The 16,362-nt window shown below is 39.6% G+C and overlaps 1 protein-coding gene and 1 pseudogene across 2 annotated transcripts; both read right to left on the reverse strand.

The window, feature by feature from the left end:
* Positions 1-630: 630 nt before the first annotated feature.
* LOC146390803 (E3 ubiquitin/ISG15 ligase TRIM25-like) lies at positions 631-5,078 on the reverse strand (annotated as a pseudogene). Its single transcript, XR_014799860.1, has 7 exons — positions 4,806-5,078; positions 3,361-3,730; positions 3,168-3,263; positions 2,672-2,904; positions 1,958-2,114; positions 1,797-1,856; positions 631-1,699 (listed from the first exon to the last, which is right to left on the reverse strand). The product of XR_014799860.1 is annotated as an E3 ubiquitin/ISG15 ligase TRIM25-like (transcript).
* A 4,674-nt stretch (positions 5,079-9,752) lies between these two features.
* Positions 9,753-14,832, reverse strand: LOC146390804 (uncharacterized). The gene is made up of 7 exons (XM_084923797.1): positions 14,655-14,832; positions 13,882-14,015; positions 12,575-13,714; positions 12,250-12,486; positions 11,930-12,151; positions 11,502-11,565; positions 9,753-10,834 (listed from the first exon to the last, which is right to left on the reverse strand). The coding sequence occupies exons 1-7, from the start codon at positions 14,830-14,832 to the stop codon at positions 9,768-9,770; spliced, it is 3,042 nt and encodes a 1,013-aa protein (XP_084779923.1). The 3' UTR covers positions 9,753-9,767.
* Between the last annotated feature and the right edge of the window lie 1,530 nt (positions 14,833-16,362).

A 16,362-nucleotide genomic window follows, 5' to 3' on the forward strand; every position in this document is an offset into this window, starting at 1 on the left:
AAACATCTTAAAACGAGTTTTCCTCTTCCAAGTCTGGTGTTTTTTTTTTTTTTTTTTTTTAAATAAATGCCTCCGCCTCTGTAATTAGTGGTGCAGTGGTGAATACATTTGACTTTGAGTTCAATTCAAATCTAGCCTTGGGACATATTTTGATGTCTTTGTACTCACGTACTAGGCGTACTCCTACTGCCTTTGTCAGTAGGAGATTATACATTGCTGAAAAGCGACGTGTGATTTTTTTATGACTAATATCTTTGCTTATTTTGACAGACTGTAGTCAAGAGGATTAACAACAGGCGTTGCATAAAATAAGTGACCTGTTTTGAAAGTATCTTGGAATGACTGTTTGCACCTACATGGTAACCAATACAGTTCTTTTTGGCCTCTTAAAATATCTTTCTAACTGCTTTTTACAATTACTGACAGCCTCGAGACCAGATCTCTTTTGAAGACATTTTTAATATAACATGACACTTGGGAGTATATGAAGTCACTTTGTCAAAACTGCAGCTTCTAACTTGTGATAGGAACATACTTTGGCTAAAAAAAAAAAAAAAAAAAAAAAAAACACTGGATATCATTAATGAGAGACATTTGACAGATCATGGACAAACAAGTCATTCACAACAGTTTAAATATTGGCAATCATTTTTATTTATTGATTTTTAGCACAACCTCAGATAAACAGGAAAGGAATCCTATGAAAGCAGTCTAAAAACAGTTCCAAATTAAAAATACAGAACCGTTAATTTGGCAAACCTTTGAGAAATGAGTGCAGTACCTTTGTAAAAGTGTCACAAAAGCCACAATAACCTTTATCCTGCTTTCCCATCTTCTAGACTTTGGTCATAGTGCAATACAGCATCTCTGTAGCTATAGCTGACTGCAAAACTGACTTCATCTGAACCCATTCATCATTAGTACAATAAGCCCTATGCGCAGTATGTTGTCAACTTTATCCCCCCCAGATATTAAAGAAGTAAAATGGAAAGAAAACAATGAGGTACATGCAAGTGAAAAAGTCAATTTAAACTCAATAAAAAAAACAAACAAGCAAAACAAACAAACACCTGTTAAGAATAGATTAATTAGAGCGAAAAAATCTTACAATTTCAATGTCCTATGTCACAGTGGAGCACCTGGGTCGCCTTTCAACAGCCAAATAGTGCGAGTCATTCAGCATTTAGCAAATAAGTGTGAATCAAGTTCAATGAGCTCACGGGTTTCTACACTGCTTATTTTAGGTCTTGAAAGACATTATTCAACATGGTTGAGGTGAAAAAGTTGGCATCACAACTTCTTCACTTCTGCATAACAGCCAGAGCTTTCTTCCTTCAGCCCAAGGCCAGGATAGAGAGGCTGAGTGAATACTGTGCACACTTTGTGAAGCAGAGTCATGGTGTCAGAGATGCTGTAAAACGACAGAGTACCTGACCTGTAATCCAGGTACACGCCAATCTGAGAGGTACGAGGACCTGACACCGCCTTGGTTACTAAGTTATGTCTGAAAGTATATCCTTTTGCAGATCACTCCAAACTCCAGGACTTGTCATTCTTCCCAAATTCCGAGTCGAATGATGTTCGGCTGATGTTTTTGTAAGACGCTGCCACTGACCAGGCGCCACCACTCGTTTAGATTGCCGTGAAATGACAAAGCATTTGTTGACAGAGTTGGGATCCAGTGTTAGAGGACAGTGATCTGATGGACAAGCAAACCAGGAATATCATCAGCCTTCTAGTATTTATTAAGTGATTACTTCATTTATATAATGATCTGCCTTAACGGTTTTACTTACAGCGCAATAACTCTCCCCTGGTCTTTGGCACAGGTGGCAGCACAACATCTGTAACAGACACTAACAGGGAAAAGAAATATATTTAATAAAAATAGAAAACAGGAACTGGTATTCAACTTATTTAATATTTCCTTCAGGCACCTTTACATATATATGCGCACCTGTGGCAGAGATCTCAGGCCATGTGGTCTCCAGAAGGTTTTTCATGTCATCTGCCAAGTCAGACACATAGTCAGTCACCGCTTCCATTGAACGTTTAGGACGAACAACAGCGCCTCTTGGCAGGTCTGGCGATTCACATGAGAGAGACTTGAAGATCTAGAGGAAAAATGACAAGTCAGAACAGAAAAAGTATATTAACTGCATGTTACATGGAACATTCTGTTTCAATTCATTAAAACAAAATTCCAGGGGAAAGACACTTCCTAATGGGAAGTTTCATGTCCCTGCTGCCAAGGTGAGAGTGTTTTTAGAAGTCTTTCTAGCATTGTTCTCCGAGAGTTTTAACTGAAAACTACTTGATCTAGGTCCTTCAAATCTGGGGTGGGGGGTGGGGAGTCTCCTGCACTATGGCTCTGCAAATTAACAGATTTGGAGGCCTGCAGAAACTGCGATGTTGCAGATAGGAACCTGACATGTTTATATCTTTCCGTATATAAAGGCACACAATATTCCCAAAGTCCAAATCAGGCAGCTGGTTTCACAGATAATATAGCCAAAATATGGAAACATGGGTGTAATATTCTCTAGAACATTTTACTAATACTTGTGTCTTGCAGCTATAGATGCTTGATTGATACTGAATTGAAATAATAAAATGTGTATGAGGTGAAAATTATAAAAAGATGGGTTGGTCTAGAACACACAACTTTTACCTGAATGAAATGATATGGTCAGCTGTGTGGGAAACCTGCTCCACATCAGCATCTCTTCTCCTCAGCTTGGCTATCTCCTCCTCCAGCTGCATCTGCAGATCTTCTGCCTCAGCTATTGCAGTTTTCCTCCGAGCTTCAATCAACTCCTTCATTAAAGCACGTCGTTTTTGGATGGAGGAGATCAGCTTGTCAAAGAGCCTGTCATTAGACTTCACAGCAGTCTGACAACAAATCTGTTATTCATAAAGAAGGTTCAGTTTAAAATAGACGCACAACATAGCAGAAAGTCTTCTGAATTCACTTTGTTCCTGGCAAAAACATATGAACATACAATAAATTCAAAACAAACGTAGCAGGTGTGCACCAAAATGCAGGAATACGTGTTGCAATTACAGACAGTCATGGTTATCAGCTCTCACTGCCAGATGTCAGAACCTGTACAAAAGACACTGCTGTGGTCAGAGCAGATACACGTTTTCTAGTCTTATTTCCACACCTCAAAGTCCTTCACAGCTTGGACCAGCTCATTCAGCTCCTCTTGTCTCTCCTGGAATCTCCGCTTGACTGCACTCTGGATCTCACCAAGTTTTACCTGTAAGAAGCAACCACGAATGTGTCATTGTGAATATTTCAGTCACAGGAGTAAAATTCAACAACTCTCCAGATTTACATTGGCTTTTTGTCTCTACCTGTTTATCACCTCTTTCTGCTGCAGCTGACACTGTTGTGTGGCGCCTGTGATCGTCCATGGTGCACAAATAGCAGATACACCTTCGATCAGTCTTACAGTAAACCTCCATCAGCTTGTTGTGCTTCGCACATATTTTTTCCTTTAATGGCACTGTAGCAGACACCAGCTGGTGAAGCTTCAGCACAGGAAAACTGGTGAGGCTCAAGATGAGCAGGACATGATGCCAAGCAGGTCAGGCAAGACATGCTGGCTTTGTTTCTTTTGGTCCCACAACAGAAATCACAGGCAATGTCTGTTGGTCCTGCAGGAGCAAGAGGAGAAGCTGGACGGGCCTGTTGGGTTACTGTCCTCTTCAGCTTCTCTACAACCTACAGTGAGCAAATAAAAGTGGTCAAAAGTTTTGCACGACAAACAGAATCGAAACTATAGAAAAATGTGTTATTTATTTTAAGACAGCACTATCATTTAGAAAGCATGTGCTATGATGATAATATAATTCATTTAAATATTTTAGGGGTAACAAGAGCAGACAATGCAAACACCCACAAGAAAATCTAATGACATGCCAAAGAAAATATAAAATTATGATTACTGGACACTTTATGAGGTGCATCTGTTCATCTGCTTGTTTCAGCACATATCTAATCAACTAAACACATGGCAGCAACTCGCTGCATTTAGGCATGTAGACATGGTCAAGATCACCTGCTGAAATTCAAACTGAGCAGATGGTCTGCAACAGCAGAAGAGCCACTTCCACAGCTAAGAACACACAACTCAGGCCAGAATTCACACACGCTCACCAAAATTAGACTACTGAAGAAGATTGTCGCTGGTTCTTAAGAACACATTTCCCCTGCAACTTTGGCATGAACATCATAAGAGCATGGATCCATCCTGCTTTGCATCAGTTCCGGTTTGTGTTAGAATGCTGTAGAGGCGATATCCTCTGGCACACTTTGCCCCCCCCCTCCAAACACAGCATCACTGAAACACCACAGCCTACCAAAGTATTGTTGCCAACCATGTCCATCCTTTTATGACCGCAGCATGTCATCTACTGATGGCTACTTCCAGCAGGTTAACACACCGTCTCAAAGCTCAAATCATCTCAAACTGGTTTCTTAAAGATAACAATGAGTTCACTGTACTCACTTATACTTATACCAGCTGCCCTTCCTGACTCAACCCAAAGGGATGTGTCTCAGACTAGAATAAACCAAGCAAAACTACCACACCATTAATGAAAATCTGTTTATAAATGTTGTAAATGAAAACAAACTAGAAATTGGATAATGATAATATCAGAAAGAATAATTTAGAAAAATTAAAATATTTCTCATTAAGTATTTCTCTGAGCTCCGAGTATTTGAACTTTAGTTAACTTGCTACGTTTTATTGTCATTTTATTTATTTTCAAAAGCAGCACCGCGGATACGTCACCTCAGCCAGCATGTTGTTCCTCCCGAGGACAGGCCTTGGGCTGAAGGTCTCCCTACACTGAGGACAGCTGTACGTTCCCTTCTCCTTTTCCTGGTCCCAGCATCCCTCGATACAGCTTCTGCAGTAAGTGTGTCCACACTGGATGGTGACGGGATCTTTGAGCAGGTCCAGACATACCGAGCAGTAAAACTGATTCGGCTCTAACTCGACGCCACACTGCGGCTGCCACTTCTCTGCCATTTGGATGAAATCCACGAGAAGAACACTTCTCATTTTCTCTGAAAAAGCGGAGGTTAAAAATCTTAGCGTTTCCGATTCATCATTACTGTACAATTTATATACTGTGGGATTTACGAACTAGCAGATGCCACCGATAAACTGCAGATTACAAAAACTTGTACAGAAAATAAAAATACCAGGCTCGGCAACAGACCACGTGAACTGGACGGACAATCAACATTTAACAAGGAGACAAATTGGGTTGCAGAACCAGTCACATATTTTTTTCCCTGGTGGCCCTAAGCCTCTTCAGTACATGCTCTACTAATACCCTAGCTGTAATATGAGACCCACCAAATCAAAAGTGCAGTCCATTGACAAGAACCGCAAATAGTCGCACCTTATATAAGAAACACTGTAATCAATTCACCTGTGAGCCAAGCGCGGCAAACAATCCAGGGTCTCAACACTGATTGGTGCTACGTGTCATGCGTAACAAGGGTGGAGGTGGCACAGCAACAACAGCAGCAGACCACAAAGAAGTTGGTCCACAAAGCTGGGCGTACTAGCCAAAACAAAAGTCGATACAGACGTTTCGACGTTGTGTGGAGCTTCAGAACCACAGACGTATTAAAACAGTCCTCCGAAGTGCAGGGCTAAATACCCAGGTCACATGACTACGACTAAACGAGTTAATGGGTACCTGCTGCTTCGACGCGTACCAGAGACAGTTGGGGTGGACTCGGCAATTGTTTAATTATTTATTTGATACTACCGCTTCTATTTATTACACATGCTCGAAAGAAAACAACACCATCTCTCTCATTATTATTTTTGCGGTGGATTGTGAAGAGCCTTAAAAACAGCTGGAAATCTGTGTGGTTATGTCATCAAACACGCAGTCTTTTCTCTGTATGTTTTACTTTATAAATTGATTTATTGTGAGCAACATGAATGTTGCTGAAGCGCACTGATCACCTCAGTCACATCCTGCTGTCTGCAACGGTCTCAATACTTTCTCTCTTGTTTGTGCAGTGATTTCTCCAAAACGTGCTGATCATAAGTATTGTGCAGGGATTGTCACTGTTTCGCAGAAATCTTAAAAACTTCTACTATATTTACAAAAACAAACAAAAAACAAGGTTATTTAGTTTAATTATAACATTTAATGATTAGTGTCTACATTTTTTATAAAAAATAAAATAAAACTGCGGAATAACATGTATATGTCAAACAGCTAACATAACATCAAAACATTTAATAAAAATGACTTGACACAAAATCTGTTCTGACGCACAACAAGTAGATCACACTTCCTTTGCTGCCTGTTTTTCTAGGTGAGCCAGCTCAGTAAATTCAATCAAGAGTTGAAGAGTTTTCTTAAGTAGAAATGTTGTTTCTCATGTAGCATCAATGGTGAACTTTTAGCAGCTGGCTCGTATCTTCTGGATCATTTTTGTAGCTTGCAGTCACTTTAACTGAAGATCTAATTTGTAGACTTTTAGAAGTTATCCTGCTTTGTCTACATTGTGGCTGAATGTCAGGTAGTTCTGTAATCAACCATCTCACATGCTGTTTGCTTGCTCTGCAAAACAGATTAAAATGTAATTACTTTAGAGGTGGATGTAACTATTCAATAACTGCTAGGGAAGACAAAGCAAGTGTGTTTATAGGACACAATTCGTATGCAAATGGAATTTCTTGAGTTTTACCTTAAAGGAAATGACCAATGTAATTGTGAATAAGCAATCAAAAAAGTGGGGAGTGCTGAGTAGACCTGAAGCTACAGCTGGACAGAAGGAGAGTGAAATTGCTTCCTCACAAAGTTTTGTTGATTATTGTTTATAGATTTCTTTCCAGTGATATGAGGTCTAGCAGGTGTGTACTCAAACTTATTTCAGAGGTATTTTGATCCTTCTTTGTTAGGAAGCAGAAGTTCTTCCAAGGTTTTCTGTAACTAATGGAGTCAGTGTAATGACATGACTACACTTGCACACAGTGCACTGACAGTATGTGTAGGAAATCACAGTATTGTAAGGTGGCACAGTAAATATGCAAACTCGCATATGACAGTTTTAGAACAACAAAGCAATATTCTAAATGTTCATATGCAACTATGGAGCACTGCACTACCATAGGCAGAGAAATACATTCAAATCCATATTTGTTTTATTCTGGAACAATCACTGCTAAGTAATAATGATTACTTAAAAAATAATAATAATATCTTTTTTATAAACAGGAGTGTGTTCTTGTTCGGACCTTTCACTAGACTGGCATTGGTTAGCTTGTCTAGTCAATTGTAGTATGTGTAAACTATGATGTTTTCATTTGCAGTAGCAGACTTAAGTTCACCTAGCACTCACATATCAACACTTATAGTTGTCTCTGTCCCCGTTGCTTTATTGGGAAGGTTTCTAGGTTTTGGATAGGCAATGGACTCATTCAATCAGGGGTAGGGGAACTCCAGGTATCAAGGGCCGGTGTCCTGCAGGTTTTAGATGTGTCCTTGATCCAACGCAGCAGATTTAAATGGATAAATTACCTCCTCAACATGTTTTTGATTTCTCTGGATGCCTGGTAAAGAACTGATCATTTGTTTCAGGTGTGTTGACCCAAGGTGATATCTAAAATCTGCATGACATCAGCCCTTTGGGTCTGGAGTCTCCCACCCCTGATTTACATGAACAAACTGGAGTCTATTAGATGCTCAAATGAAGCTTTCTGAAGCATTGAAGCTTGTGTTAAAAACGCTTCATACTACAAGCTTTTCAACACATTTCTCTCTGGTGACATCTGGTGGCCAAAATTATGAAGAACAGCTTGAATCTACAAATTAAAGTGTAGTGCTTCATTATGACTGCCCATTCTACAGAGTTCACAGTTCTGTCTGATATTGGGCCTACACGTTTGTTGCTTTGAATATGTATGTTTTTTGGGTGAAATAATTATGTCTATTTGTTTAATAGATAAATTTGATCAATAAGCTTCCCTTATTTAAACATGTGCCATGGTGTGGTCTTTCTTTGCTTGTGACCTTTTGATGTTGGTAAATACAATAAATGAAAAACACATTAATATACATATAATAATGTACAACACATTATGGAATATGCTTCTGCTGTGAGTTCCCGCCTCCAGGTACTTAAACAATGAATCACTGGACAGCTGGACAGGTACGTTTGTAAATAATATTATTAAAAATAAAATAAACACAATCAAAACAAAGACAAACAACAAGAACAGAAAGCTGGCAAACCCACCCGATTGACGAAAATCAACTCAAAATACTCCCACACAACAGAACCTCCCCTCTTCCTTGCTGGCTCAGTATCGCTCAATAGAATGATCAGTGGTTTGTTGTCGCTCACTATCAAAGCACTCCACAAATCCCGCGAATGATCCACTTCCTTATAAACCATTGAATCAGCTACGTTCTAAATGTCACTGATCACATGACTCTGGCCAAACAAATCAAACCTTGACACAGTGCTTCTGAAGCAGTGTGGTTTTTGACACACGTGCCGGAGCGTCAGCTTCAAGTGAGCCATCATTAGATATAATTATTAGCTTTGAATTAGGTATTGTAAGCATATCTTAGAGCAACGATTAAACATAAGTTTTATCATTACTCTAAGGGAGGGAGAGAGAGAGAGAGAGAGAGGCCATTATTCAGGCCATCTTAAACTTGACAATGTGAATTTGTAGTCTAAGTAAGAAAGTGTATGGAAGGTTTTGGGATGATTTTTGCAGCTGTTCCTCTCTTTGGAAACAGCAATTACACATTTATGTAGAAATGGGTTATCAGACGGTGCTTTGTTTTGTATGTAACATGAGATAACTTGAGATGCAGATAGTAATCCAGATGAGCCCCATGAGCGGTCAGTCACAGCTCTCTCATACTGAAGGATATCACCCTGGGTTTAGTTCCCCCACCCCTGTTATAGAGGTTCATTTGATAGTTGGGGTTTTCTCTGTGCTATTGTCTGATCTTTACTTTTCAAAGGATTTTGAGGACACTGTTATTGTGATTTGGTACTATATAAATGAAACTAAAAATTGAATTGAAATATGGGCCATATGACCAAACAACTGCACATGCTGTTAATGATAAATTCAGAACAGTGCTGGGGACACTTTTCTAGTAAAATGGAACTCTGAATATCTCATTTGTGACAAACCCCAGTTATAGTTCATAAACACCAACACATTCTGGCCCTAAAGTAGCAAATGAGTTGCTTTAAAAAAAAAAGGGTGGGGTGTCAGAGTAACGTGAAAAAAGACAAGAGTTCAAGTCCGGCACTGGCAAAGTTACATCCTTCCAGTAACTGAAACACAGTTGCTTTTTGCCAGGGAAAGATAGCTGTTGTCCTCCACTGATGGCACTATTGCTGTTTGTAAGCCCCTCCAAATATCTTTCCTCCAGATGAACCCTCTTACTGCTGGCAATGGTGTTGAATTAATCAGAGCCTTCACTTGCTTTAACCCACATTTCCCTTATTCCCAACTGTATGAAAAATTTTGACACAGTAGCCCAAGGCAAAGTAAGCGAAGAAAAAAAAAACATAGGCGCCTAAAAGACGGAAACCGCTGAATAAACCTTTAATAGTCCCAAAAACCTCCAAATAAAAACAAATTTATGTACTGCCTTGTAAATATGTAAACATTATATGCAATGTAACATTATCAAGAGGTAATAAAATAATCAAATGTTCACATAAATATCTGCTTATTAAGAAAATTTTACGTAAATTCAGTAAAAGCTTTTCTTTTTCCTTGGACAGCCTTATATGCTCTCTGTACAGCTTCTAAAGGTGACTCTGCATCCTTAGCGACTTCATTTCCAGTGATGCCTCCCATTACACCTCCTGCTGCTGCTGCTGCCAAACCTACTGTCCCAGCAGCTACTAGTGCTGTTTTTCCTACTGTTGCAGCAGCAGGCACACATGCTAACATTTCTGTGACACTCATCAGTCGTGAGTTCTTCACAGATTTCACAGCAAATTCAGCCAATGTTACTACACCAAAAAAAGCACCAAGCAAAGCTCCTGTTGCAATCCCTGTCGTTTGGATCAGAAACCTCTTAAACACACTAGTTTTAGCCTGGTTTCTGATCTCTTCTGGGGTTTTATCTGGCATTGAGTGTCTAATATGCTCTACCTGTTCTTGTATTGCTGTCTCCACATGTTGCAGCGTTTTATTTGTGTAGTAGCCTCCGTTTTTTTCCGTCACCATTTTTTCTATTGTTTTCAGTAACTCCTCCAGCTGGAACTGGTTGCTCCTGTAGTTTTTTGGCTGGTTGTTGTTCCAGTGTTTGTTATCAAAGACGTGGCACCGACCACCACACTTTGACACCAGATCACTCAGATTTTTGTTCTGACTGACAAAATCTTCAATTTTCATATTTTTCTTGAGCTGATCACCGTGAGTGAAAACAACTACAGCATATTTTAGAGCTTCATCTGAGAAAGACTGATGTATCTTAGTGACGACAGCCTGCTCGTGCTCTGTGAATTTATCCACTCGAAGCACAATGAGAAAAGCTTGAGGCCCAGGAGCACACTCTGTCATACAGCTCATTATCTCAGGCTTTAGATCTTCTTCAGACCTTCCTGTGTCAAACAAACCAGGGGTGTCGATCAGAGTGATGCTTCTTCCACTGACTGTTTTGGTTTCTGTTTGGCATTTCATTGTCCCAGAGTTTGGAGAATGGTAGGTGGCAAAGTGCTTCTCTCCAAAAATTGTGTTACCCAAGTGACTTTTCCCAGATCCAGTTTTTCCCAGCAGGACCAACCTCATTGTTGTTGACTCTAGAGGAGAAAGTTGACTCTGTTAAGTACATTTCTTTCTTGCAATAGATACTGAACCGTTTTAGTCAGATACAGAATCAATATTAAATGATAAGATGAGAACACTGGTCCACTAAGGAATTTTGCTAGGTCAAGCTAGTGATTAGTAGGGTTAATGCAATCATTCACAAATTGGCTGTCTATTTAGTCCTCTTTGATGGACTTATTTATTTTTTTGCAAATGCTCTATTAGATGTCACAATTTACTATTTATGTTTTAATGTAGTCCCTTTACATATATACAGACACACACACACACACACACACACATATATATATATATATACACACATATATATATATATATACATACACATATATATATACACACACACACATATATATATATATATATATATATACATATACACATATATATATATATATATATATATACATATACACATATATATATATATATACATATACACATATGTATATACATACATATACACATATATATATACACATATACACACATATATATGTATATATATACACACACATATATATATATATATATATATATATATATATATATATATATATATATATATATATATATATATATATACATACATATAAAGCACTGTTGGGATTATTATCTGTGGATATTTTCTACACCAACCTTGATCTTGGTCTTTATGGTGAACTCCTTCAGTGAATTTGGTTTTTTGGACTGAGCCAAATGTCTGCAAAGACAACAAATTATTACATTAGTAAGAGTTCCTTTATATATTCATTAGATGCAGAGCAAACAAAACGTGATTGGTGAATTATTGGTACACATTATCTTAGCAAGTAGGAGCATAAATTAAGTTTTGTAAAGCCCAGTTGCCGTTCGAAAAAAATGAATGCTACACCAAAGTTTGGTGTCAGAAAAGATTGATATTGGCAAACAAGATGACTTTTAATACTGTCACATATATATCCCATTGTACCACATGAATTTCTGTTGTGGTGTTTTAAAATTTCATTTTTTCTAAGCACAACAAAATCAATATCAGAGTTTGGTGTTGGTGGTAATTTTTAAAGAAAAAAGTACTTTGTCATTACCTGATCTGACTCGTCATCGGGGTGAATGACAATGCGGATCAGGAGTGGTGTGATGCCCACTCGTTCCTCTTCAAATACATGAACTTCCTCCTTTAAAGCCCTCACCTCCTCACTGACAGGAAACTGCAGGGCCATCCCAGCACCAAGGACGGGAAGAGCGACAGATGTGAATTCTTTCTTCTCACAAGAAGATAGTATTGTGTTGATGCCCATTCGAAGAACCTATAACACATAAGAATACTGGATTAAGACAAATGGCTTCATTAAAAAATGTCCTCACAAACAGATAGAATAATAAAATCACTCCTTTACTATCTCACCTGGACTGCAACTCCGTCTGGGTCACCATCCATGGGAACGAGATTGAGGAAGAAGACTGCATTAGACTGAAGTCCAGGTAAGCCCTCCAGCAGTACTGAGTCACCAGGCATTGTTTCATCTTCTGCTTCCTTTCTAAACCTTGTGGTCAGCTGTGGTCCAGCTACTGCAAACAAAGAATTTCCAACACGGGTAGAGAGAGGATCATGGCCAACCATAGGAGACACCAAAGCATCCACCTAGGAGAAGAGCAGGAGATTTGGTGGGCTTAGAAAATGTGTTTTATTGCAAAGTGTTGTTTATTTTAATTACAGCAGCGTTTCTCACCTGTTGGCTCTCGATCGATCCCTGAATAACCTCCATGTGGACTCTGCCTCCAGGAGCTCTGGCAGTGGCTCCTCTTGCTGTATCTTCATCAGGTGTATCTATCCCTTGGAGAAGCCTATCACATGCTATCTGCATGGCCCTCACTGCCTCCTCTCTGTTATCAATCAGGATGATTTTGCTCACACTTCGACCTCCCACACTGCCAAAGTCCTTCACAGCAGCAACAGTTGCCTCAGTGGACACAGTGAGAGGAACCCCAGAGACACCTGAGCTGATACAAGGAATGGCTATGGACTGAAACGCCATTATTTCTGATAAATTTAAAGCTGAATGCACAGTTTTCTCCAGTAACATCTTATCTCTGTCACTTGCTTTTCCACCTACAGGCCCAACTGCATGAAGCAGTTTCTTGCACTTTAAGTTACCCCCTGTGGTCACTACTGTTTCTCCTATGGGAATTTTCCCCAAACACTTCACTAATTCATCACTCTCTCTCTGTATTTCAGGACCACCAGCTCGACTCAGTGCAGCAGCAACACCTGCAGAGTGCTCCAAGTCCTGATTGGCTGCATTTACCAGAGCATCAGCGTGTTGCTTGGTGATGTCACCCTGACACACAAACACCTGGAGCCCATCACAAAGGCTGTAGCTAGCAATGGTTGTGCTTTCCTCTCTTAAACTCAGAGATGCCATATTGTCACGTAAACTTGAAGGTTGCTCGATGTCTAACAACCTGGCATGAACCAGAGACAGTTCTCCAACAACAACAGCCATCCCAGACTCATCTGTGTACACCTTCACTTCACCTGCAGTCTGACAAGAGCTGCTGGACTGAACCAAAGCTTCAACTTTGTCAGGGTTTACCTCATAATGGCACAAGTAGCCACCAAAGAGAGCGTCTACCTCAGCTTTCCAATCACTAACTTCATCTGCAGCACTAGGTTGAGCGAGTCTCCTGACTAAAACTCTCCCCTCCTCACAGTAAAGATCAGCAGAGCAGGCTAAACAGGCAAGCATGTTCTGAAGTTCTTGCTGAGCATGTGGACATTCTTTCAGGTAACGAAGGAGATAATTATCAACGTGTAGTTCATACTCTTCATCACTTGGTGGAAGAGACGAGGCAGGAATGTTCTCAGGAGTCTGTGATTGGGAAGAAATACAAATGACAGGAGGTATCAATCTGTAGCAAAGCTGATACATCATAATAATACTGAAGTAAGAGGTTACATCAATGTTTTTATCATATGGACAATGTTAATTCCATATGAAGCCATAAAACCTTGATTAAACTTATTTGTGAAATTTACCTCTGCTGGAGTGGAAGTAGGGGTGATGAAATGAGAGGTGTCGTCACTTTCCAGACTTTCTCGGACTGTGGTCACCAAACGATGATCTCCAAGCTCCAAAACATGCTCTGATCTCTGAAGGACTCGCTGTTGATCTGTAGACAGATATCTCGAGTTACAGACTGAATTTTTTATGTGACCCATTTTCCTTTTAAGTTTATTTTGGCCTTCTTTTTATTCTTTCTCCTGATATCCAATAAATGCCTATAACAAACTAAAATTTAATTGTAAAAGTACATACCAAATGCAGGAAAGACAATATTTTCCTGACTCTACATAAATTATAGTCGTTTGCTAAGCTGATTGGAAAGTTCACTTCTGCTTTAAGGTCTTTAAGGTCTGTGCAGCTGACTTTACTTCCTCTTCTACTAAACATTCAAACAGCAAATGAAATTAAAACTGTATTTGTATTTGTTTACACTGCAGTAATCTGGTCATCCCAGTGTACCCATCTATGCAATGGCCTATTCACAGACAAAAGTTCAAAAGTGGTGGTGGTACATTGTACGCTGCTTCTGTAATGCAATGTATAGCTTGAACTTGACATTATGACAACGGCTGACCACCAAATGTTTTGTAGCATTAGCAATTTTCACTTTCGAGACAAACTGTCAATTCACAATTCCTTTATATGTATATGTAATACATATATATATATACATATATATATATATAGATATAGATATATATATTTTTTTTCCCCAGCAGCTGACACCTATGTATAATAAACCTACCCTTTTTATTTTTGAAAGCCACACTGTAGACATTTTTGCCCACTCTCGTCACCGGTCCACACTCTCCTCCACCTGATCTGCGTCGAATGCTGAAATATTTTTGTAATCTTGTTAGATGTTCTTCTTTAAGACAGTGACACTCTAAGAAAACAGAGTGCTGGTAAAGATCACCCATCATCCCGCTGTAACTCAACTATACACAAGCAGCAATTTGTAAGAGCTCAGCAGGGGCGGATCTAGAGGGGTGGCATAGGGTGGCATGTGCCACCCTGAAGTGATCTCTTGCCACCCCTAGTGCCACCCTGGTTTTTAATATAACATTGTTTATCAAAATGAGATAGCATTAACACTTTGAGCCTAGCTACAGTTAGCACTGAAAATAAATTCCAAAACTCAATATATTGCATAGTGTTACCCCCCCCCCCCACCACCACTAACAAATGGTTCAGCCTATAGTGTGGACCAGCTTTATTTCCTGTTGTCAGTAGCAACCAATGCCTATGATTGTCCCAGAGCACATTTGAATCAACACAATGGACATTACATACATACATATACACACAAACATAAATATGTATATACGTATATATGTATGAGAGAGAGAGAGAGATGTTGTGTTGGGCTCTTGAATAAAACTCCCGCTCAAGCGATAATGTGGAGCAACAACAATCTTTCTTTAATACAGCTTACTCTTGTGCTGTTTTACATGCCACACACATCCCCCTTACTGAAGTTAGGCTGGTACATTCTTTTGCTCTTCAAACAAAACATAACTGCATAATATTTTTTTTCAATACAGACATACCCCAGCATTTCAGGAAACATAAACTTTAGTATTTTCATAAACACCTTCTCTTACACTCTTAACACAAGTTAAACCTTCTTGTCCTTTTAAACATGCTATTCTCAAAAACAAAACTTAGCATTTCGAAATACAACTTTTCCCTTTCCAAACAATTAGCTCCACAGATCAAGTCTTTTCGGTTTAATCACTTCCCTACCAGACCGGGTTCTAACCACACCTGGTGTATGGGGTGTGCTTGGCTCAGAAACTGTCTCTATAGGGGTGGACTGGATCTGTTTTGCTTCGGTTTGAGTCTCTGTTTGTGGGATCGGCACAAGATGACTGCGGTTCCTTCTGATTGTCCCTTGGGGTCCACTGATGATGTACGATCGTGGAGTTGGGTGGACTGATGTCACTGTGCCTTGTGCTTTTGCATCCGTGATCCAGACTGGTTGCCCTGGCAACAATTTATCCAGTTCTCTTGTTCTATGTCTTTTGTTAAAACATTCGGTTTGTCTCAGCCTTTTCTCTCTCTCAGAATGACAAATCTGCTGAAAATCAGGCAGACATGGCTCTAAGGTTTCAGGAAGCATTGGTAAAGTAGTACGAAGCCTGCGCCCCATGAGAAGTTGAGCCGGGCTGTAGCCATTCGCCAGTGCTGTTGTTCTGTATGCCAGCAATGCCTTGTATGGATCGCTGGCTTTCTTGAGGAGATTTTTGATGGTCTGGACGCCCCTCTCCGCCTCGCCGTTGCTCTGCGGGTACCTGGGACTACTGGTGACATGCTCAAAACAGTAGTCCTTTGCAAAGTCTTTCATTTCTTGACATGCAAATTGTGGGCCATTATCGGTAATCAATGCTTCAGGTATTCCATGGCGTGCAAATATTGACTTTAAATGCACAATCACATTGGCTGAACGAGTT

Source organism: Perissodus microlepis, chromosome 3 (genome assembly GCF_051167445.1).
Source record: "Perissodus microlepis isolate ML-2025 ecotype Zambia chromosome 3, ASM5116744v1, whole genome shotgun sequence".
NCBI classification, from domain to species: domain Eukaryota; kingdom Metazoa; phylum Chordata; class Actinopteri; order Cichliformes; family Cichlidae; genus Perissodus; species Perissodus microlepis.